The following is a 25,398-nucleotide window of genomic DNA, read 5'->3' on the forward strand; positions in this document are numbered from 1 at the left end:
TTCCATCCCAATCCACCCTTGGCCATAAGTATCAAAAAGATGGACATATCACAGAGGTATATATTTTTATGTTACTACCAAATTATGGACAATGGAAGTGTGTAATAAATATTACAATAATGGCACAAAAACATTATTCAAAATATAATTTTAATTGTAACAAAAAAAAACATTAAAATGAAGACAATAATAATATTATTCCAATTAAAACAAATAATAAATACAACAGAACACTTATTTCACAAAAAAACCCACAGTATGAGAAAGTAGGATTTTCATAAATTATTGCAAGTGCAATTTTGAGTCTAATACTATAAAAAGGCTTATATCAAACTGCAACATATTTTTCATGCTTTAAACCATTTTCTCACTGACAGATACTGATCTCAGTAATACATAAATAAAACAATGAAAGTTCTTGCAGTCAACATTAAACCCTATAGTAAACTGTAACCACTATCTATGTGATGAGTCTTGAGTTTCTTCCATCTCCATGAATCTGTTCAATTGTATTTTTTCAGCATATTGCCTGTTTCTTAGTTAGAATTTCATATATTGATGGTTGAAATAATACTGAAATGGCACACTAGGAATTAATACCTGGGAAAAAAGAAAAGAGAAACATTATCACTGCACTGACCATATTTTTATATTCCAAACAGTATAATATAGCAAATGTGTTTAAAATGTCATCCGGACTCCAGGTCGACACCAATAAGGTCGACACCAATTGGTCGACACACCTTAGGTCAACGCCTGAAATGGATAAGGTCGACATGGAAAAAGGTCGACATGAGTTTTTCACATTTTTTTTCATTTTTTTACTTTTTCATACTTTACGATCCACGTGGACTACAATTGGGAACGGTAACCTGTGCCGAGCGCAGTGATAGCAGAGCGAGGCACCTTGCTCGAAGAATGGCGAGCGAAGCGAGCCATGTGAGGGGACGCGGTGCACTAATTGGGGTTCTCGGTCACATTACGGAGAAAACTACGCCAAAAAACATAAAAAACTCATGTCGACCTATTCCCATGATGACCTTTTGTCCATGTAGACCTATTTCAGGTGTCAACCTAAGGTGTGTTGACTAATTGGTGTCGACCTAAGTGTTGTCGACCTTATTGATGTTGACCCTGAGTCCCAGACCTGTTTAAAATAAGTAAAGAACATATGATAGAGTATATTTGGATAAAGTTGACACAAGAAAACCATATCCAGACAGGAGTGCACCTAAGGGAGAGGGGAGGGTGGAGGGGGGGGGGGGGGGGAGTGTACCCAAGGTGATATAGGGAGAGGACACCAGCAGGGTATCTGGAGTTGCAGGTGCCTCAGCTGTAATTCCAGACAGTAGGGAGAACAGGGAAGGGGTGTGGCAACCTAAAGTTATCTCCTCCCAGGGGCTTTGTTCTACAGCAATAGGCTGCACTGCCCCTGTCTCTCCTATCATTCTCTGCATGGTGCCACTTCCTCTTCACTGACAGCGGGAAGCATTTAGCTTCTCAACGAACGGGATACTGGCGGTCCATAAGCCGACGGTGGGATCCCAAAGGAGGACACAATCCCGGCATTGAAATATTGACTCTAAATGGGATGCCGGCATCAAAGTACCGACAGCTGGCATCCCGATCGTCCTGTCAGTGGGACGCGCTGACATCCTGGGGTTAGGGTTAGGCACCAAGCGGGGAGGGTTAGGCAACCCCGGGGCGGGTTAGGGTAGGGAAAAGGTTAGGGGGCTAAATAGAGGGCTGTCAGGATTATGATGGACGGGATGCCGCTGTCGGTATACTGACTACCGGCATACCATCCATCGGTCACTCATACTGAACCCCTGAAAGCAGCAACCTCTGCTGGACATGCCTGACAGACTGCTGCTTCCTGCTACCTGGGACAGAGTCAGCAGATTAGATCTCCAACAAGTACTGTAAGTTAGGATATGGGGGGCTGGCTATAGTTTATTGTAGTTAATACTAATAATAAGGGGGGTTCATGATTTCATTGGGTTAATAAGGATTTAGGTTTTTTATGATACTGATGGATTTAATTAAGAGTTTGATGCTCTCTGTATTATATGGCAGTCACGAATGCTGTCTGTAGTATATGGCTGTCACTAATACTGTCTGTTTTATATGGGTATCACTAATGCTGTCTGTAGTATGGTGGTCACTAATGCTGTCTATAGTATATATTGGTAAATAATACTGTCTGTATTATATAGCAGTTGTTGGTCACTAATGCTCTGTAGTATATGGCAGCAGGGCCGGCGCTTCCACTAGGCAGCTTTAGGCAGCTGCCTATGAGCGCAGGGAACTCAGGGGGCGGCACGCTGAGGCTGCCAGGAGCCCTGGTCATTTTGGTGGTTAGCCCCCCTCCCTGTAGCCCCCATGCAATACAGCAGCAGCAGGACACCCGGCGGCATGGACACACTACTAGTAGCAGCGCTGCGGGTAGTTCTGCAACGCTGCTAAACCGAGTGACAGCGACTGATGCTTTTTGGCCATTCCAGGCCACTATACCCTACCCAGTGTCCGGAATCCACCACTGATTTTCTTTAATTCACCACCTCTCTGCAGAAGCTATGCAGTGGCAGCAGAGAGGTGGTTTCCCCCTCGGCCGGTCCAGGCAACGTGTCCCTTCTATGCCGGCCGAAGCCGGCACCATAGACTGCTGCTTTGTGGTTTTTTTTAAAGGGGGCGTGGCCACATATCCGTGATTAGGCCACACCCCTCGACTTTGCCAGTTCTCCCCGTGGTCTGTCTGCGGCTCTGCCTGGCCTGCCTGCTGTTTGGGAGACTGGCTCCTGTGATCAGAGCTGGAGGTAACTACTGTGGTAGTGGGTGTGTGCCTCCAATATGAGTGTGTCCCAGAGTGTCAGTGTGTGTGTGTGTGTGTGTGTGTGTCTCAGTATGAGTGTGTGTGTGTGTGTTTCAGTATGAGTGTGTCTGCCTCTGCCTCAGTATGAGTATGAGTCAGGGTGTGTGTATCAGTGTGTATCAGTGTGTGTCTCAGTATGAGTGTCAGTGTGTGTTTGTGTGTCTGCCTCTGCCTCAGTATGAGTCAGGGTGTGTGTATCAGTGTGTGTCTCAGTACGAGTGTCAGTGTGTGTTTGTGTGTCTCAGTATCAGTGTGTGTTTCTCAGTATGAGTGTCAGTGTGTGTGTGTGTGTGTGTGTGTGTGTGTGTGTCTCAGTATCAGTGTGTGTGTGTGTGTGTGTCTCGGTATCAGTGTGTGTGTGCCTCTGCCTCAGTATGAGTGTGTGTGTGTCTCCGTATCAGTGTGTGTGTTTCAGTATGAGTGTGTCTGCCTCTGCCTCAGTATGAGTCAGTGTGTGTGTGTATTTGTGCGTGTCTCAGTATCAGTGTGTGTCTCAGTATGAGTGTCAGTGTGTGTGTTTGTGTGTGTCTCAGTATCAGTGTGTGTGTCTCAGTATGTCAGTGTGTGTCTCAGTATGTCACCCAGTGTGTGTGTTTCAGTATCACTATGTGTTTCATTATGAGTGTGTCTGCCTCAGTATGAGTCAGTGTGTGTGTGTGTGTGTGTGTGTGTGTGTGTGTGTGTGTGTGTGTGTATTTATTTGTGTGTGTCTCAGTATCAGTGTGTGTCTCAGTATGAGTGTCAGTGTGTGTGTTTGTGTGTGTCTCAGTATCAGTGTGTGTGTCTCAGTATGTGTCAGTGCATGTTTGTGTGTGTTTCAGTATCAGTGTGTGTGTGTGTCTCAGTAGCAGTGTGTGTGCCTCTGCCTCAGTCTGAGTGTCAGTGTGTGTGTGTGTGTGTGTTTTGGTGTGTCTCAGTATCAGTGTGTGTGCCTCTGCCTCGGTATGAGTGTCAGTGTGTGTGTGTGATTGTGTGTGTGTGTGTGTCTCCGTATCAGTGTGTTTTTTTCAGTATGAGTGTGTGTGTGTGTGTGTGTGTGTGTTTGTGTGTCTCAGTATCAGTGTGTGTGTCTCAGTATGAGTGTCAGTGTATGTATTTGTGTGTGTCTCCGTATCAGTGTGTGTGTTTCAGTATGAGTGTGTGTGCCTCTGCCTCAGTATAAGTGTCAATGTGTGTGTTTGTGTGTATCTCAGTATGAGTGTCAGAGTGTGTCTCAGTATCAGTGTGTGTGTCTCAGTATCAGTGTGTGTGTGCCTCTGCCTCAGTATGAGTGTCAGTGTGTGTTTGTGTGTGTCTCAGTGTGTGTTTCTTAGTATGAGTGTGAGTGTGTGTCTCAGTATTAGTGTATGTGTGCCTCTGTCTCAGTATGAGTGTCAGTGTGTGTGTGTCTCAGTATCAGTGTGTGTGCCTCTGCCTCAGTATGCGTGTCAGTGTTTGTGTGTCTCAGTATCAGTGTGTGTGTGTGTGTGCTGCCTCAGTATGAGTGTCAATGTGTGTGCCTCAGTGTGTGTGTGTGTGTGTGTGTGTGTGTGTGCATCTGCCTCAGTATGAGTGTCAGTGTGTGTGTCTCAGTATGAGTGTGTGTGTGCCTCTGCCTCAGTATTTGTGCCTCTACCTCAGTATGAGTGTGTGCCTCTGCCTCAGTATGAGTGTGTGTGTGTGTGTGTGTGTGTGTGTGTGCCTCTGCCTCAGTATGTGTGTGTGCCTCAGTATCAGTGTGTGTGTCTCAGTATCAGTGTGTGTGTGCCTCTGCCTCAGTATGAGTGTCAGTGTGTGTGTGTGTGTGTTTGTGTGCGTCTCAGTGTGTGTTTCTCAGTATGAGTGTGAGTGTGTGTCTCAGTATTAGTGTGTGTGTGTGCCTCTGTCTCAGTGTGAGTGTCAGTGTGGTTGTGTGTGTGTGTGTGTGTGTGTGTGTGTGTCTCAGTATCAGTGTGTGTGCCTCTGCGTCAGTATGCGTGTCAGTGTTTGTGTGACTCAGTATCAGTGTGTGTGTGTGTCTCAGTATGAGTGTCAATGTGTGTGTCTGCCTTAGTATGAGTGTCAGTGTGTGTGCGCCTCAGTGTGTGTGTGTGTGTGTGTGTGCATCTGCCTCAGTATGAGTGTCAGTGTGTGTGCATCTTCCTCAGTATGAGTGTCAGTGTGTGTGTCTCAGTATGAGTGTGTGTGCCTCAGTATGAGTGTGTGTGTGTGCCTCTGCCTCAGTATTTGTGCCTCTACCTCAGTATGAGTGTGTGCCTCTGCCTCAGTATGAGTGTGTGTGTGTGTGTGTGTGTGTGCCTCAGTATGTGTGTGTGCCTCAGTATCAGTGTGTGTGTGTGTCTCTGCCTCAGTATGAGTGTCAGTGTGTGTTTGTGTGTGTCTCAGTGTGTGTTTCTCAGTATGAGTGTGAGTGTGTGTCTCAGTATTAGTGTGTGTGTGCCTCTGTCTCAGTATGAGTGTCAGTGTGTGTGTGTGTGTGTGTGTGTGTGTCTCAATATCAGTGTGTGTGCCTCTGCCTCAGTATGCGTGTTAGTGTTTGTGTGTCTCAGTATCAGTGTGTGTGTGTCTTAGTATGAGTGTCAGTGTGTGTGTGTGTGTGTCTGCCTCAGTATGAGTGTCAGTGTGTGTGTGCCTCAGTGTGTGTGTATGTGTGTGTGTATGTATCTGCCTAAGTATGAGTGTTAGTGTGTGTGCATCTGCCTCAGTATGTGTGTCAGTGTGTGTGTCTCAGTATGTGTGTGTGTGTGTGTGTGTGTGTGTGTGTGTGCCTCAGTGTGTGTGCCTCTGCCTCAGTATGTGTGCCTCTACCTCAGTATGAGTGTGTGCCTCTGCCTCAGTATGAGTGTGTTTGTGTGCCTCTGCCTCAGTATGTGTGTGTGCCTCAGTATGAGTGTGTGCCTCTGCCTCAGTATGAGTGTGTGTGTGCCTCTGCCTCAGTATGAGTGTCATTGTGAGTGTATGTGTGCGTCTGCCTCAATGTGTGTTTCTTTTACCCTGTGGAGGCCAAAGTGTTTTTTTTAGTTTTTCCTGAAAGTGACAAATGTTTTTGTTGTAATTTATTCCTGTGGTGGCCAATGGTTTTATTTTTTTTATTTTTTTGGGGGGAAGGGGGATGGAGGCTGAAATTTTGCCTAGGGTGCCAAGAAACCTTGCACCGGCCCTGTATGGCAGTCATATAGGTAGAGGATGACTACTATTCACTTGGACGGGATTGGCACTGTGATGAGTCTTTTCCCCAGGTGTCAAAAAGGCTAGCTTCACTCTGTATGCAGGAACAACATCTACACTTAACCTACCCTGCCAACTAGAAAAAATAAATCCAGAGCACCAAAACTGTCCCAATACTCTTTCATAGCCCTCGCTGAGGAGATGAGTAGGGGAACCAATGGCAAGCACAAAAGATTATAAATAAACCCCCTTTTCCCGCCATTTAAACTTTTTCATTCCCATGTGTCATGCCTTGCATTTATGGAAATGTTTCCTATGATGGAACATAAACTCAAATAACAACATCAACCATACAAAAGTGTAAAATGACTAAACAAAACATATATTTGCAGGCAATTTAATATTGAATCTACTGACAAATGTGCTTCTAAAAATGCAATTATCAATGTGCAGTGTAAGTTTATATTAACACAAATCATCTGATCTAATCAATATGTCTTGTGCACAAATACAGTATCTAAAACATATAATTCAGACACGTGTGTCCCTTACTTTGTCACATCGTTCTTCCTAGTATCACCAAATCAGGTGATGCAGGTTCTAAGGGGAAGCACAAAATTCAGGTCTAAGTTCCACTTAAAATGTAATTTCTGTAACGCAAAGGACTAACAAGTCACCTTATTTACTTGGACAGTAACAAGTATAAATACTCAAATTAATCAGGTAGTCCCAAATGGCCTCTGTATCCCACTTTATTCAAGGCTCTTTCATTTTACTGTAGCATACTGTACTTCTGTTCACTGGAAAGTAATTTATGACAATAGGGGTGATTCAGATCTGATTGTAGATGTGCTAAATTTAGCACATCTACAATCAGTTACTCTGACATGTGGGGGGACGCCCAGCACAGGGCTAGTCCGCCCCACATGTCAGGCCTTACTTCCCCCTGGAAAACATCGCACAGCGGCAATGTTTTTGCACCAGCTGAGTAGCTCCCTGCCCGCCGCTGCAATGGTCCAGAGACGCCTGCGCTGTCCGGACCGCACCACACCAATGGCGTTCTAATGCTGTTGGCACGCCACCTCCCGCCCCGCGACCGCCTCTGCCTGTCAATCAGGCAGAGGCGATCGCAGCCCTGAGATGCTTTCAGCATCTCACCTGGCCTACCGGGGTGCATGGGCGCACTCCCCAAAGGGTTTCAGACTGCGGTCACTGCCGCAGCAGCGATCCAGTCCGAAGTAGGCCCAATATCCTTGACAATACAGTCACAATCCTAAACTTGAGGCTATTATTTGAATAAAAACAGTGCAAAAAGAACAGGCTGATCGGATCCGGAGCTGACGTCACACACTCTCCCAGAAAACGCTTGGGCACGCCTGTTTTTTTCCTGACTCTCCCAGAAAATGGCTGTGTGATCGTCATTTTTGCACCAGCTTGTCGCTGTTTGGCGGCGACGTGTGCATTGCGGTTCAATAAACGGCCGCTGTGCAAAAATACACAGTAGTGATCAGGTCTAAGTCAGGCACATAGTCCAAATATTTAACTGGGTTTGCTGTCATCCCTGCAATTCTCAATGATCTTAAAAATGTTCTCCACCTAAGCCATATGTGATTTCCAGTCCCAGAAGTATATTAAAATGTTATACAAATATGCAGCATACAGTATGATGCTCGATGGCCCTCTGAAAGCAAGGTTCTCAACTAGTTTATCTACTGTAGGCATAGTATATGCAACAAAACATGAAATGCTATTGAATTGCCTGAAGTCATTGCAATAAGGTATGGTTCCCATTTGGTTTTAGAAACAACACTATTGGACAAAACCATTCACATGACACCTATGGCCATTTATCTGGGGCAGAGGTCCTCAAATGCCATCCTCAAGACACCTCAACAGGCCAAGTTTTATGTATATCCATGGCTCAGCACAGATGGTTAGATCAAATTGACTAAGGTACTAATTAAGTCACCTGTGGCCAAATATGGATAAACTTAAAACCTGGAACATTGGGGTGTCTTGAGAACCACGTTTGAGGACTCTTATCTAGGGGTATATTTACAAATGTGTGGGCATTCACAAGTGGAGTTGTTTCCCGTGTCAACCAATCAGATTCTAGCTCTTATCTTCTACAAGGTATTACAACCACATCAGGAGGAGTAACAATATCATGTTCTATTAAGTTCATACATCCAGGAATAGAATAAAAGTAATCTCCATTCCAGCATAGCATCTTTCTCACTTTGACTTGGGGCAAACCAGGCCCTACAGGAACTCCAGGTTTTCCAGTTCCACTTGCAACCATTATGGGTGCTGGGTTTTCCTCTTGCCAAGACTTATAGTAAAGAGGTTTACATGATGTACTACCTCCTCTTTCCCTCTCCCTCTCTTGCCAATGAGCAAAAAACTTACAGTGTTGTGTGGGAACGAACTAACCTTATCCCTAGGTTTAAATAACTGGACTATAACTGTCCTATCATAGTTTTGACATTGCCTTTCTTGGATTTCCCTTATGTTTTGTTACACTACACGGACTCTTTCCTAACCTCTTTTGCATATGCACTATGTGTTGCACTAGATTTGGTTACATTGTAGGCTGTTGCTCCCTCCCCTTTTTTAGCATGTCTAACATACCTTTTGGCCATCTCCTATAAAGTAAATCAAGATATAAACCCAGTAGAGACCTGGGATTCCTCTGTGGTTATGTAGAGCAGCAGTGTATCCCAATCCCTTTTCTCCAGAGCTGCAGCCTTCCTCTCATATTCTTCAAGGTTCTGTAAAAAGCATTCTACCAGCCCATCACTTTGAGTATGATAGACTTAAGTACGAGCAGTCTTTACCTCTAAAATTTGGCACATGTCATTCATCAGTTTAGACATAAAAGGGGATCTGTGAGGATCTCATAGGGTATTCCCAAGTGAGTAACAATTCCTTAGCTATGGAATCTTAGCAGAACTGCCTTTGTGTGGATAGTGGGCTGCATAGCCTATGGCCTACTACTACCAGAATATATTGATGTCCACTGGTGAATCCAGTGGGGAAGCGATCAGTGCAGTCATCCACCATATAACACTTCTCAGCTGTCCATTACTGATGGCCACAGGAATGATGTGTTCTGTGTCCATCTCTGAATTGTGGCACTTCACACACAATTGGAAAGGACTTAGGGAAAAACGCTAACAAGTGACTGTTGTTAAAGCCATGTCTTCCTCTCCCTGCGTCTGGCTCTCTTTTCCTATATAAAAATCTGAATAGCCTGGGTGTTCTGTTTGACCTGAATGTAGCCCCACACTCTGATCTGCTAGCAGGAAGTGAGAACAGAATCACCTCTAAACAAGTGGTTATTTTTAGCATATATATATTGCAGATATTTTGGTATTTTTTGTTAAGTTTATTACATGTACGCTTGTTATTGGTGGGTATACCTCAGTGGCGTAGCCAGGGGGGTGCAGAGGAAGCTGAGTCAGGGATCCTTACCTGTAAGGGATGCCAGGGCTGGCTCTGCTGAGCCTGTGACCCTAATGTGTGTACATGTACTGTAAGATATGCCTGGATAATGACAGATACAGAATCTAGTGCAAAGTTTGCAACTTATCCCAGGAGGGGGGCACAAGGAATCATTGCAAAGCCAATGTGGTCCTGATCAACATCATCAGTAAGTGGATCTTTTGCAGCTGGGACAGATTTAAAATCTGCAGAGAGACTTAAATGTTAGAGGTAGGTGTCTAAACTTAAATATACATTCAGTGTAAATTTAATGCAGATCAGCATTTGTGCGCTACATGCAACAACAGCCAGTATTTATCCTGCATGCAAAAAAAAAAATATAATGTATTTGCTCTCCATGTATTGCAACGTGGTTTGTCCAAGTGCAAAGTTCATTATTTCTTTTGCTTTGCTTCAAACTCAGAATCAGTCCCTTAGAGGTCATCCAAAGACACATCGCTAGATAGATATTTGTTTAAAAATAAAAACTTGTTATTTCATTTCTGGAGCTAAATGATTAACTGGAAATGTTATCATAATTTGCACAAATGCTTTTAGTATATAACCCTTAACATAACAGATACAAGATTTGATTCCTTAGCTAAACATATAATAACGTGTAAGGACAAAAAAAAATGTATTCACAGTTCTCAGTGTTTACACTATAAATACAACTACTGATAAAGATATGGATAACTTTGAAGGACAGACTTCTGAAAAGTTTCCACTAAGAAGTGATACTTTTTGTTTTAATAAAAATAGATATTTCATTTGATTCATTGGGGTAAATTTACTAAGATGGAAGTTCTATACAAGATGAGATGTTGCCCATAGCAACCAATCAGATTCTACTTCTCATTTTTTAGCATCTTCTAGAAGATAATACTTGGAATCTGATAGGTTGCTATGGGCAACATCCCATCTTAAATAGAACTCCCAGTTTTGTAAATTTACCCCTTTGAGTGAAAACCGTTTCTGTTTTGTTTCTTTTTTTTTTTTACTAAAACAATGTGAAAAAGGGTGTTTTTTTTCCGTTTTACTTAAATGTACTTAAGCCTTAAGTAAGAGCTTTTGGAGCAGTTTTCATGAAAAACTGCTCCAAACCATTTAATTCAAATTTTTTAGTAACCACATTGTATTTCCCAGAGAAGAGCCAGAGCCAGAGAAGCACGCCGGAACACCGATCACCAGGTAATTATGCAGGCAAGGGGGGTAGCAGCGCGCGCGGGGTAGTCGCGATAGGTGGGGTTGACCCGTCAGCACATGCGCAGCACACACTCGGGGTATTTTTCATCAAGAATACCCCAATAGTGCTCTGGAGTGGCATCTCAGGGACAGAGCTTTCTTGCAAGCTCCGTCCCTGCATGCGATTATTGATACATCCATGCGCAACCAATAATCACATTGTGGATTGGGTGGATTTTATCACCTCACATCACATCCTGAGACGCGATTGGTGATAAATCGGCCCCTATGGGGCATATTTATCAATATTATTTTTACTAAAAAAAGTACAGTAAAAAGGGTGTTTTCACACCCTATTCCTGAGCAAGGAGCTACCTAAGTACAAACAACAACTTACGTGTCCCACTAGGGAAGGACGCACCCTTGACCACTGCTACACTACCCACAAGTCTGCCTTCCGGTTTATCCCGCGTGCTGCACTCGGTCTATCTGACCACTGCCTCGTCCACCTACTCCATACCTATACACAGATGCTGAGAGCGTTAAGCTTGTCGTCAAGACTGTTAAGAAATGGACCAACAAGGCTAAGATCAAGCTCCAGGCCTGCTTCAACTGCACGGAATGGGGGGTCTCCGAAGCCTCGGCAACCGACCTAACAGACACTGTCACATCCTACATCAGGTACTGTGAGGACATGTGTGTACCTACCAAGACTTACCGCATTTACAACAACAACAACAAGCCCTGGTTCAACGCCCAGCTCAGGCAACTTCGTCGAGCCAAAGAGGAGGCCTATAGCAGTGGTGACAGAGCACTATACAACTGAACTAGGAACTCTCTAAATAAAGAAATCAGGCTAGCAAACAGCAGTTCTCGGACAAGCTGATAAATGATCTCTCCACCAATGACCCCATATCTGTATGGAAAGGAATGCAATCCATAACCAACTACAAGAAAACACAGAAGTCCACCAACATGCACCAAGACCTAGCAGACGAGCTGAACCACTTTTATTAAAGGTTCACAAAAGAAGTCCCCTGCGAACCAAACAATCACTTCTACTATGACCCGAACACCGACGGCCAACTCCAGGCACTGCAAGTCGCCCAAGAAGAGGTGGAGGCACTGTTCAAAATGGACAAACCCAGGAAAGCTCCAGGTCCTGACGGAGTGTCACCATCTGCCCTGAGAGCATGTGCGGGTCAGCTCGCCCCCATAGTCACCAAGATCTTCAACAAATCGCTGGTGCTACAGAATGTCCCTTCCTGCCTCAAAAGGTCCACTATCGTCCCGGTCCCCAAGAAACCCTATATCACGAACCTGAACGACTACAGGCTGATAGCACTGACTTCTATGGTCATGAAAACGTTCGAGCGTCTGGTTTTGAATCACCTGAAAACTGTGACTGGCCCCCAACTGGACCCCCTACAGTTCACCTACCGATCGAATCGGTGTGTCGAGGATGCAGTCAACCTGGGCCTGCACTACATTGTACAGCACCTAGACATTCCTGGTACCTACACGATTTCAGCTCAGCCTTCAATATAATCGTCCCCAGCATCCTCCACCCCAAATTATTTTGCCTAGGGGTCCCAGAAGCTACCTGTTCCTGGATAGTAGACAGATCGGACACAGGTGGTGAAAGAGGTGGAATTCATCTCTCAAGCGCGGCCCATTAGTACAGGAGCACCTCAGGGCTGTGTCCTCTCACCCCTGCTCTTCTCCCTGTACACAAATGACTGCACCTCAGAGGCGCAATCAGTAAAGATCATCAAATTCACCGACGACACCACCGTCATCGGCCTCATCAAGGACGGGGACGAATCAGCCTATAGACGGGAAGTAGACCAGTTGGCCCAACAACCTTGAGCTCAACTCCCTCAAAACTGTTCAGATGATAGTGGACTCCAGGAAGAAGTCAGCTAGTGCACCTCCGCTAACGATTGCTGACAGTGTGGTATCACTAGTGGACTCCTTCAAGTTCCTAGGGACCACAATCTCCCAGGGCCTTAAATGGGGGTCCAACGCTGACACCACTGTCAGAAAAGCGCAGCAGAGCTGGTCTTCCTTAGGTAACTAAGGAAATTCAACATCCCACAGAAGTTCCTGCTCCTCTTCTACTCCGTGATTGTGGAGTCGGTACAGTGTTCCTCGATACTGGTATGGTACGGCTCCGAAAGCACGAGGGACAGATGCAAGCTCCAAAAGGTGGTCAGAACCGCAGAGAAGATCATCAGGGCCGACCTTCCCTCAGTCCAGGATCTGTACCTGTCAAGAGCTAAAAAGCGGGCAACGAAGCTAGTAAAGGACCAGCTACATCCCGGCCACAACATGTTTAACTAGCTTCCTTCAGACAGGCGTTACAGGGCCGGGTCCACCAGAAGTCTCAAAAGTTTATTTCCCCAAGTGGTCTGCCTGCTGAACTCCTGAACAATGACTGACTAGACGTACATGTAACTAACTTGTGTCCCTACGGTATTCCTATCTGTATGACTTTACTTGCCCCCCACCTGCTTATCTGTTACCTACCTGGCTGTTGTTTAGCTAACCGAAGACAAATTCCTAGTATACGCAAGTATACATGGTCAATAAAGCTGATTCTGATTCACATTATTTTAGTATCACCTGAATGTATTAAAGTGCTTTTGAAGCAGTTTTCGTGAATACCTGCTACAAACACTTTAATTCACTTTTTTTTTTTTAGTAAGCAAGATTGCAATTCCCATACTTATAATTGGAAATGTGATCTGACCAAATTTATTTAAAAACAAAGGCCCTCCTTCCGAGTTGATCGCTCGCTAGCTACTTTTTGCAGCTATGCCAACGTGGGACTGTATTTTCGCTTTGCAAGTGTGCAATTGCATGTGCAGCCGAGCGGGACGAAAAAGTTTTTTGCAGTTTCTGAGTAGGTCTGAACTTGCTCAGCCCTTGCGATCACTTCAGCCTGTCCGGTCCCGGAATTGATGTCAGACACCCGCCCTGCAAACGCCTGAGTTTTCCCTACCACTCCCAGAAAACAATCAGTTGACACCCATAAATGCCTACTTTCTGTCAATCTCCTTGCGAACGGCTGTGCAAATGGAATCACCGCTAGAAGCATTGCACAGCAACAATGCTGTTTGTACCCGTACGACGCGCGTGCGCATTGCGGTGCATACGCATGCGCAGTAGTAACCTGATCGCTGTGCTGCGAAAATCGGCAGCGTGCGATCAACTCGGAATGAGGCCCCAAAATGTAAAAAAAATACTGCAGTGTGCCCTGTGATAATAACACCAGCTTCAGCTCACTGTGATATGCAGCCTTCTGCACAGCTTTCTCTGCCCCTAGGTAGTGCAGGTCAAGCACTGGGACCACATGTACAGCTTGTTTCCTCTGAAGGAGTTACGATAAGAGCTACAACCATTATCTAAGTGGTATTCAGGCTTGAGAAGTTTAATTATCTTTTTAAATACATTTCAAATAAGGGTTGGTTATTGGTTTTAAAAGAGAAGAATTTATCGCACACGAGCCATTCATTAAATACTTTTGACGAAGTCACGAGTGACGAAATGCATTGGGTTACATCATCTTATCTTGAGTGGCTCAACATGTTGTCTATGAGCTCTCCCCAGCTAGGGTTGACAGCGGGTTGCATTTGTCTACCATCAGGCCCACAAAAGGTTGAGACTGAGAATTTTATATGTGTGACGTAAAATCCTTTTAATATATGGAAAAAGTATCTTTGCACATTCTGATTGAAATTGTTAGGTGTATTCTGGTATGAGGGACTCTTTACAAAGACGCACATATCCAGGAGGTCATCTCTACTCATCATATGAACTTTTAAAGGACAGCCCCAACACTCCTGCCCTCTCTCTTTCTCCCCCAGTCCCAATCTGCTTCTACCTCACTCTCCACCCCCTAGTCCCTATCTGCTCCTACTCACACTCTCTCCCTTTCCACAGCTCCCTCTCCTTACATGCAGCACGTGTGAAACAGTCAGATCAGTATTATTAATATTAGTAGCAGCAAGTTAGGAGGAGGCTGCATCATCTGTCAGCAGTATCAGTCACTTTTTATTTGTGATTCATTTAATCCATGTGGCGGCCTCTAGTGGGCACCGACGCACATAACAGAGGTGAGGAGCAGCCTTAAGGTGCATACACACGGTGTGATGTGTGCTTACAATTTTGACTATATAGTCACAATTGTAAGAAAAGTTAGCACACATCGCACCGTGGCCCTCATTCCGAGTTGTTCGCTCGCTAGCTGCTTTTAGCAGCATTGCACACGCTAGGCCGCCGCCCTCTGGGAGTGTATCTTAGCTTGGCAGAATTGCGAACGAAAGATTAGCAGAATTGCTACTAAATAATTCTTTGCAGTTTCTGAGTAGCTATGGACCTACTCACAGATTGCGATCAGCTCAGTCCGTTTAGTTCCTGGTTTGACGTCACAAACACGCCCTGCATTCGGCCAGCCACTCCCTCGTTTCTCCAGACACTCCCGCGTTTTTCCCTGACACGCCTGCATTTTTTTGCAAACGCAGGGAAAACGCTGAGTTACCACCCAGAAACGCCCCTTTCCTGTAAATCATTTACCGAACAGCAGTGCGACTGAAAAGCGCCGCAGAATCCACAGCAAATCTACTAAGTTTTTAGTTAAATAACTAAGTGCATGCGCCCTGCGTGCCCTGCGCATGCGCAGTTTGCAAAAAAATCGCACCATAGCGAAAATTGGCAACGAGCGAACAACTCGGAATGACCCCCCCGTGTGTATACAGCTTGCGATGCTGATGCGCTCTACCGCGCAGTCGGTATTGCAAGTAAAAATAGACTGTGCAGGCATGGCAATTTTGACTAGAAAGTGTACAATCTAGTTTCTAGTATAGTCAAAATTGTACATAGACAAAATTGCACCATGTGTATAGTCAATATCGGTGGTTTTGGGCTCCAGGGAGTGTTCAAGGGAAATTGCAAAGTCAAGAACAGCCTTTAGGCAGAATCGCGCCGTGTGTATGCACCTTTAGACTTTCATTATATAGGATACTAGCTGGAGTACCCGGCGTTGCCTGGGATTTCAAGAATGTTTGTTTACAAAAATGAATTTAAATATTAAACACACAGTATAAATAACATAGTATAAAAAAGCATAGTATAAAAAAGCATGTAAAATGTTATACACATCAATAAAATGAAACCTTAATTTAAAAATAGCACAGCACATTATGTATCTCCTGATACACTCTGTGCTGCTGGGGGACCGTGCTACTTCCACTATATAACTCTGTGTGTGGGGTTTGTGCTACCTGCATTCCCCTCCTCACATCATGTTACCCCCACAGTGTTTGTTCCCAGCTTGTAAGTCATATGTGTACCAAGTTTGGTGTAAATTGCTCCAGGCCTTCCACAGTTATGCTGTGTGCTGACATACTCTGTGCTGCGGTCCCACCCCTAGGGGTGCTAGGGGTGTCTGACCCCCAAATTGTTTGTTTCCCGAGTGTAAGTCATATGTGTACCCAGTTTGTTGTAAATTGGTCTAGCCATTCGAGAGTTATGCTGTCTCCTGAAATACTCTGTGCTACTGTCCCACCCCTAGGGGTGCGAGGGGTGTTTTCGAGATTGTAAGTCAGATGTGTACCAAGTTTGGTGTAAATTTCTCAGGCATCCCAGAGTTATGCTGTCTGCTGAAAAACTCTGTGCTGCCTCAACCCTAGGGGTGCTAGGGGTGTCTTACCCCCACAGTGCTTGCCTAAAGGTGGTGGCTAGGTTATCATGATTCACAGCACTGGTAATCCATGGGACAGACACAGAGCCGGCCCTAGCTATAGGCAAACTAGGGGCACAAGCAGCTTCTGCTGATTAAAATGATATGCGGCATGCCTATACTCTGTGTGTTACTATGGCTGTATCTGCATATAAAATGCTACGTTACAGTGTATTCTTGGAAATCACTGTAACGTAGCATTTCGTATGCAGATACAGCCACAGCTGCACACAGAATATAGGCATGCCGCATATCATTTTAATCAGCAGAAGCTGCTTGTGCGTTCTAGTCACATAGTAATACAAATAAGATGCATTTTAGTTAAAAAAAAAGGCGCCCGATGTTAGCAGAGCTGCCAGATGACTCACTCCAGGCATCTCCTGCTGCATGGTGTATTGAGGCAAGATGTATGAGAACCCATGTGTATCCAAGCAGAGGCAGAGATCACAGTATTAGCGGCCATGAGTGCTGTGAGCGGGTGGGTTGGATGTGCAATAGTGTTCTGCTTATGTATAAGGGGCATTATGTGGGTCATGTGTATAAATGCATTAATAATGTGCAGCATATGTGTAAGATGCACTATGTGTGTCATGTGTATAAGAGCACTAATAATGTGTGGCATATGTGAAAGGGACATTATTTGTGTAATTATGTGTATAAGGGCATTAATAATGTACGGCATATGTGTAAGGGACATTATGTGTATAAGGGCATTAATAATGTACGGCATATGTGTAAGGGACATTATGTGTATAAGGGCATTAATAATGTACGGCATATGTGTAAGGGACATTATGTGTATAAGGGCATTAATTAAGGTTGGCATAATGTGTAAGGTGCATTCTGTTTATAAGGACATTAATAATGTGTAATATGTGTAAGGGGCATTACTGTGTGGTATTACGTGTATAAATGAATTACTAATGTGTGGCATTATGTGTATAAGGTGTTCTACTGTGTGGCGTAATGTAAAGAAAGGTCACTACTGTGTGGTCTAATGTGAATAAGGAGCAATATGGTGTGGTGTAATGTGAATGAGGAGCACTACTGTGAAGAGTAATGTATATAAAGAAATATGGTACTACTGTGTGATGTAACGTGAATAAGGAACATTATCGCATGATAAAATGTGAATAAGATTGCACTACTGTGTGGTGTAATTTGAATTGGGGGTACTATTGTGTGGCCATGCCCCTTCCCAGCAAAAACATGCCCCTATTTAAAATATAGGGAGTAGGAGCACTAAAATGAAGACTGCTATGGGTGAGGGGTGATGGTGCTGGGAAATGGGTGCAGGGTCAGAGGCGGAACTAGCGGCGGTGCTAGGGGGCACCAGCCAAAATCTTGCCTAGGGCATCATATTGGTAAGGGTCGGCTCTGGACAGACAAATGGTGCAGCGTCTAGTATATGCATGTTTAATCTGTTCAAAGACATTATGCTCATATGGTAGAACATATCAGACTGAGCTGCATATATATATATATATATATATATATATATATACAGAAAATGGCGCCACCGTACCATTTTCCCAGAGACCTGAGCATACGCACTAGACTCTGGGACAACACTAAGGTCCCCTAGTGCCCAGAGTTTCAGCGCTGCCGGCGGCTAGAGAGGAGGGGGCCCAGATTGAGTTTGCAAATGGGCCTCCTCCTCTCTAGATGCGTCCCTACATGGACGGTTCAGAGGCAGTCATAAATCATTATCATCTGTGACTCAATTAATGAATAAATGAATAATATATAGTTTTCTCATTTAAATATATTGCAATGTTCAATTATTCTTATTATCTCAGATATACAGGTTGAGTATCCCATATCCAAATATTCCGAAATACGGAATACTCCGAAATACAGACTTTTTTGAGTGAGAGTGAGACAGTGAAACCTTTGTATTTTGATGGCTCAATGTACACAAACTTTGTTTAATACACAAAGTTATTAAAATATTGTCTTAAATGACCTTCAGGCTGTGTGTATAAGGTGTATATGAAACATAAATTAATTGTGTGAATGTAGACACACTTTGTTTAATGCACAAAGTTATAAAAAATATTGGCTAAAATTACCTTCAGGCTGTGTGTATAAGGTGTATATGTAACATAAATGCATTCTGTGCTTAGATTTAGGTCCCATCACCATGATATCTCATTATGGTATGCAATTATTCCAAAATACGGAAAAATCCCATATACAAAATACCTCTGGTCTCAAGCATTTTGAATAAGGGAGACTCAACCTGTATTAAAAAAGAGTGTGTTTTTTGGTTCTATTTTCAGATGACTTCAATCAATTCATGCACTGCCTCAAAAACTATTTTTTCTCTAAAGATTTTATGCGTTTCTAACCATTTTTTGGTTTGTAACATTGGAGATGTTCACGTTTGCTGCCTTGTGAGATTACATAAAATTGCTCACCTAAAATAATCGTATATAGGTGGTCATTCCGAGTTGATCGCAGCCAGCAACTTTTTGCTGCTGATGCGATCAACTAGTCCATGCCTGTGGGGGAGTGTATTTTAGCTTAGCAGGGCTGTGATCGCTTGTGCAGCCCTGCTAAGCTAAAAAAAATTAATGCAGAACAAGACCAGCCCTGGACATACTTACCCTGTGCGACGATCTCTGCGATGCTGGGGCCGGCTTTGACGGCAGACATCCGCCCTCCGTTCTCCTGGACACGCCTGCGTTTTCTTCACCACTCCCTGAAAACGGCAGGCAGCGGTCCGGTGACGCCCAGGAACTTTTTTCTGGCAATCTTCTTGCGGTCGTCTCTGCGACCACTTTCTTCGTTGCCCGCGACGTAACCCGCGACCCCTGTCGCTGGGCAACGACGCGCGTGCGCATTGCGGCCGCCGTGCATGCACATTCCAGACCCGTTTGCACCGCAGCGACAAACTGCTGCATGCGAATGGGTCGGGATGACCCCCACTGTGTGAAAAGTACCACAGAACTGTGTCATATCCTGGTATCTTGGGGAAATGAAAATACATGGTTCTGCTTGATGAGATGAAAGTTTCCAAAGTTGGAGGTTTAGGGGCAAATGTACTAAGCCATGAAAAGTGATAAATATCACGGTGATAAAGTCAACAGCCAACCAGCTCCTGTCATTTTTTAAACCCAGCCTGTGACATGGTAATTAGGAGTAGAGATGTGCAGCGGGCATTTTTTGTGTTTTGTGTTTTGGTTTTGGATTCAGATCCACGGTCGTGTTTTGGATTCGGACGCGTTTTGGCAAAACCACCCTTTCGGATTTTTGTCGGATTCGGATGAGTTTTGGATTCGTGTGTTTTTTTAAATGATAAATCAAAAACAGCTAAAATTATAGAATTTTGGGGTAATTTTGATCCTATAGTATTATTAACCTCAATAACCATAATTTCCACTCATTTCCAGTCTATTCTGAACACCTCACAATATTATTTTTAGTCCTAAAATTTGCACCGAGGTCGCTGGATGACTAAGCTAAGCGACCCAAGTGGGCGGCACAAACACCTGGCCCATCTAGGAGTTGCACTGCAGTGTCAGACAGAATGGCACTTAAAAAAATAGTCCCCAAACAGCACATGATGCAAAGATAAATAAAAAAAGAGGTGCAAGATGGAATTGTCCTTGGGCCCTCCCACCCACCCTTATGTTGTATAAACAGGACATGCACACTTTAACAAACCAATCTTTTCAGCGACAGGGTCTGCCACAGGGCTGTGGCTGAAATGACTGGTTGGTTTGGGCCCCCACCAAAAAAGAAGCAATCAATCTCTCCTTGCACAAACTGGCTCTACATAGGCAAGATGTCCACCTCATCCTCATCGTCCGATTCCTCACCCCTTTCACTGTGTACATCCTCCTCCTCCTCACAGAGTATTAATTCGTCCCCACTGGAATCCACCATCACAGGTCCCTGTGTACTTTCTGGAGGCAATTGCTGGAAAATGTCTCCACGGAGGAATTTATCATTCATTTTGATGAACATCATCTACTCCACATTTTCTGGAAGTAACCTCCTACGCCGATCGCTGACAAGGTGACCGGCTGAACTAAACACTCTTTCGGAGTACACACTGGAGGGGGGGCAACTTAGGTAGAATAAAGCCAGTTTGTGCAAGGGCCTCCAAATTGCCTCTTTTTCTTGCCAGTATACGTACGGACTGTCTGACATGATGATACTGAGCACTGATGATACTACGGAGAACTGACACTGAGCAGCACGATTAGCACACGACACTGTACTAGTATTAGTAATGTAGTATTACTGAGCACCACAAGACAATGAGCAGTGATACTGAGCACTGATGATACTGAGCACTGATGATACTACGGAGAACGGACACTGAGCAGCAAGATGCAGCACAAGACACTGTACTAGTATTAGTGAGCAGCACAAAAGCACTCTGGAATTGTCACCCCCCCCCCCCCCCCCCCATCCCCCCAGATACCACTGTGACTGGAATGATGATGACCGATGCAGTCACAGGACACTACTAACACAGCACCCTACAGCAGCAAGATGCAGCACAAGAGAGACACTGTACTAGTATTACTGAGCAGTAATAAGCATTGATACTGAGCACTGATACTGAGATTTGACACTGAGAGACCGTAGCCATGTCCTCTCTGTACCCTCTACAATGCACGAGTGAAAATGGCGGCGACACGCGGATCTTTATATGGAATCCGAATCTTGCGAGAATCCGACAGCGGGATGATGGCGTTTTGCCTTGTTTGGGTTTTCTGAGTCAGGCGGAAACAACCGAGCCTGGCTCGGACCCGTGTTTGACACGTGAAGGTCGGTAGGGTTCGGTTTTCAGAGAACCGAACCCGCTCATCTCTAATTAGGAGCTGATTGACTGGTACTTTTTCACCATGAAATGTATCACTTTTCAAGGCTTAGTACATATGAGTTTAGGCCAGTTAATTGTGCATTGCAAACCTGCTAGTAGCCTGCACTATAATTCATTACCAGCGTGCAAACTTGTTTCAAGTGAGTGAACTATAGAATGATAAAATAATGCCAGAGTGTTAGTAAACCATGGTGGAATTCAGCTGTAGTACCATAAAGACAAAATAAGTCTGACAATACACACCTGTATTTTAAATTGTACATTTCAGGCTTTTGTTTAATGGCATTTGGAATTGGCTTATAACTTTGATATTTACTGTATGCTATTATCAGGTTCTTTTAGAATTCAACTTCAGAAATTTTGCTAATACTAGAGATGAGCGGGTCAAGTTTTCTGAGAACCGGACCCAGCCGAACTTTGCATTCCGAGTCCGGATTCTCGCTGGGTTTTGGATTCTACAAAGATCCGGTGATCTGCGCCATTTTCACTCCGGCTGTGGAGAGTGCACTGAATAGATGTGTCCATCTCAGTGCAGGGGTTGTGTGGCGTGGGGCTGATGTATCAGTCTAGGGGTGCTCTATCTGTCGTCTGGTGGTGTATCTAACAACAAGGGCTGATCTGTATATATCCAGAAGCTATGCCCCAGTGTTAAAATAAAATCCCAGTATACTGTGTGTGTACTTCCAGGGGCTGGTGTGTCCTATGTATCAGTATCAGCCCAAGGGTGCTGTTTGCCGTCTATTGGTGTATCTGACAACAAGGGGTGATTTGTCCATATATATCCAGGAGCTCTGCCCCAGTGTTAAAAAAAATCCCAGTATACTGTGTGTGTAAATCCAGGGACTGGTGTGTCCTATGTAGAAATATGTTAAATTGCTGCGCTTGAATAAAAGCTGCTTTCTTAATAGTTGAATTTGATTTTTTTGGGTGGAAAGCGCTAATTGAATTATAAAGTATTAATAGTGGGTGGTATATAAAACTAAAAAAAAAAAAAAAGGAAGGGATTATATAAGTATATAAACAGCGGTACCTGTGAAAAAAGAAAAGTGTTAGTAAAATAATGTTTACACTCTTTTGAGTGAATTGGTAAGGAGTGGCCCGTGCAGATGTTGTTAGTCCCGGTTACCCTACCTGTCCCTGCGCTATGGTGTTCCGGAGCTGCTGGTGAGCACAGCGGCTCTGATCCTGAGTGCAGCGGATGGTAAGGATTGATGGCGCTGAGTCCCGCTGCGTCCAGCGGGGCTGTGTGCGCACTGATGTTCTCCGGCTCCCGTGACCGCTGCTGACAGCGGGTGGTGTTGCGGCCGATGTCCTGGCCTTGCAGTGGGCTTGCTTTCTCCTTAGTGAACGGTCTCCAACGCGTTTCATGCGGTTTGCACTTTTTCGAGGGGGAAATGAAAAGTTTTTTATTTAGGCTTCTAATTTATATTAAAACATACCGGAACTTCCGCCCGGAAATGACCTCATTTTTGGTGGGAACCATGTGTCAGGATTTCCACATAGAGGAAATATTATAAAAACATCAAATGTGAATAGTAAAGAAAAATTAAAATTAAAAAGGAAAAGGAAAAATAAAAAATGTTTATGGGTACCGCTGTGTTTATTAGTTTGAACTTTAAAGTAAATTATTTTGTTTTTATGTTTTTTATTTTGTTTCTTTTTATTTGGTTGTCTAATTCATGGTGGCTATTGTATTAATTTTTTTGCTGTCTATTATGTTAATTTTTGATTTTTATGAAACTTATTTTTTTCGTAGAAAGGGATTCAGTTCAAATTCTATATTCAGGCCTTTCGGGGCCATGGTTTTTAGGTCGAAGATCCATCTTGTTTCTACCATTTTTAATTCTTCCGAAATGTTGCCTCCTCTCCAGTTAGCATATATTTTTCTGATCACCAAGAATTTTGTACCTATTGGGTTTTTATTGTGGACTTCAAGGTAGTGCTTGGAGACGTTATGCGTAGATAGCCCCTTTTTTATATTATTGATATGTTCAGCAAACCTGATTTTTGCTTTTCTTTTTGTCTGTCCAATGTATTGGAGGTTGCAGGGGCATTATAAGAGATAAATTACCCCTTCTGTATCACAACTCAGCATTTGGTTAATATAAGTTTTTCCTGTTACTGTAGATGAAAAGTTTGTTGTTTTCCTCGTTGTCCTGTTGCTTATCATACAAGCTTTACAATTTAGGCACTGTCTGAAGCCTTTATTAGCAGGATCACAGTCTTTTTTGCTTTGATGATGTAGATGACTTTTCACAATCGTTTGTTTAATGGATTGGGCCTTTCGGTAAATGATTCTTGGTTGGTCAGGTAGTAAATATTTTAATGTTTCGTCCAGTTGTAGAATGTGCCAATTCAAGATTTTTAGAGAACAGCCACATAGGAAGAAAACCACCAGATCAAAGAGTGTCACCCATGAACAAAAAAATCAAAAAAAAAATACAAAGAACAAGGAAAAGAGGAACAAGAGGGGGCATAAAAAATAAAAAGAAGCCCATCGACACAGAGCAAAAAACTACCATCTTCAATCTAAGCAAGAAAGAACTTACTGTACCGCAGAAACAACTTCTGAAAAAAGGTTTAAAATTTGCGCCCCACTCCAAAGTGGACAACTTTAACCTCTACATAGATCTTCAAAAATTTATAAGGAGAATAACCATCAAAAAGTATTTTCAAAATACACAGACTGAAACCCCACAAACATCAATTGAAGAATATCAACATACACACTTCAAACCCACATCAATATTTAACCCGACACACTGCAAAGGACCATTTATCAACACATTTCAGAAAGCGATGGAAGAGGACATCGATAAAATTCCCCTAAAACAGAAAATCAGATACAACATGACAAAAGAAGAAAGTACAGCTCTAAAAGAACTAAAAGAAGATGAAACTATAGTAATCAAACCCGCGGATAAAGGCGGAGGCATCGTCATCATGCAAAGAGAACAATACGACCTTGAAGCAGAACGGTTATTAGGAGACACAGATACCTACATAGTGTTGGACCAAGACCCCACACAAAGATTCATAAAAGAACTACATGAACACCTCGAAGAAGGCCTAGAAATTGGGATTATAAATAAAAAAGAATTTGATTATCTTTTTCAATTAGAGCCAAAAATTCCCACCTTTTACTTCTTGCCGAAAATCCATAAACATTTGACAAATCCACCCGGATGACCGATCATTTCTGGCATCAATTCAATCACTTCAAATTTATCCAAATACACTAATCACTTTTTACAGAATTTAGTAACCCGTCAGAAAAGCTATCTAAAAGACACAATCAACATTCTGCAGATTCTAGAAACCATAACTTGGAAAACATCATACACACTGGGAACAGCGGACGTCAAATCACTATACACGTGCATTTCACATGAAGCAGGCTGTGCTCACATGAGACACTATTTATCAACGCAAACCACCATTCCAAACCAACAAATAAATTTCATTATGGCAAATATTGAATTCATTCTGACCCGTAACTATTTTTGGTACAATGATAAATTCTATCTTCAAAAATGTGGTACCGCAATGGGTACACCACTAGCTCCAAGTTATGCAAACCTTTTCGTGTCAAAATGGGAGGATGATACAATCTGGACAGAAAACATATTTTCAAAAAATATAATTTGCTGGTATCGTTATATAGACGACGTAATCTTCATTTGGGATGGACCTGAAGAAAAGCTACAACAATTAATTTCATACATAAATAATAACCAATTAAATTTAGTCTTCACCACAACAACCAGTCAGCAACAAGTCATCTTTTTAGATCTCGAAATATATATCGAGCATCAAAAAATAAAAACCAGAACACATTTTAAAGAAGTTAACGGGAACAACACACTCCTGACCCACAGCAACCACCATAGAAAATGGATTAAAAACATTCCAGGAGGTCAAATCCAACGATTACGAAGGAATTGTACAGATGAAGAAATTTTCCTCACACAAAGTGAACTCATGAAAAACAACTTCATGGAAAAGGGCTACTCAGATGTGGAAATTCAAAACCACATCGATAGATTGAAACAAATTGACAGAAAGGACCTTATACAATATAAGAATAAAAAGGAAAATCCAATCCAAATACCCTTCATCACTCAATAT

At 43.4% G+C, this 25,398-nt stretch overlaps 1 protein-coding gene across 3 annotated transcripts in view; it reads right to left on the bottom strand.

Moving 5' to 3' along the window:
- Positions 1-203: 203 nt before the first annotated feature.
- Positions 204-25,398, bottom strand: part of SUSD1 (sushi domain containing 1) — a 669,144-nt gene continuing 643,949 nt past the window's right edge. For 2 of the 3 annotated variants that reach the window (XR_010175769.1, XM_063914696.1), the window contains 2 exons: positions 6,572-6,619; positions 204-600 (listed from right to left, as the gene is read on the bottom strand). Coding sequence is in view for 1 of the 3 variants with exons in the window: in XM_063914696.1 (XP_063770766.1) it covers positions 6,604-6,619 (16 nt within the window). In the remaining 2 variants the exon portion in view is untranslated. The remainder of the gene's footprint in view (positions 601-6,571; positions 6,620-25,398) is intronic. The other variant, XM_063914695.1, reaches the window with a different exon arrangement.

Source organism: Pseudophryne corroboree, chromosome 1 (genome assembly GCF_028390025.1).
Source record: "Pseudophryne corroboree isolate aPseCor3 chromosome 1, aPseCor3.hap2, whole genome shotgun sequence".
NCBI lineage: Eukaryota > Metazoa > Chordata > Amphibia > Anura > Myobatrachidae > Pseudophryne > Pseudophryne corroboree.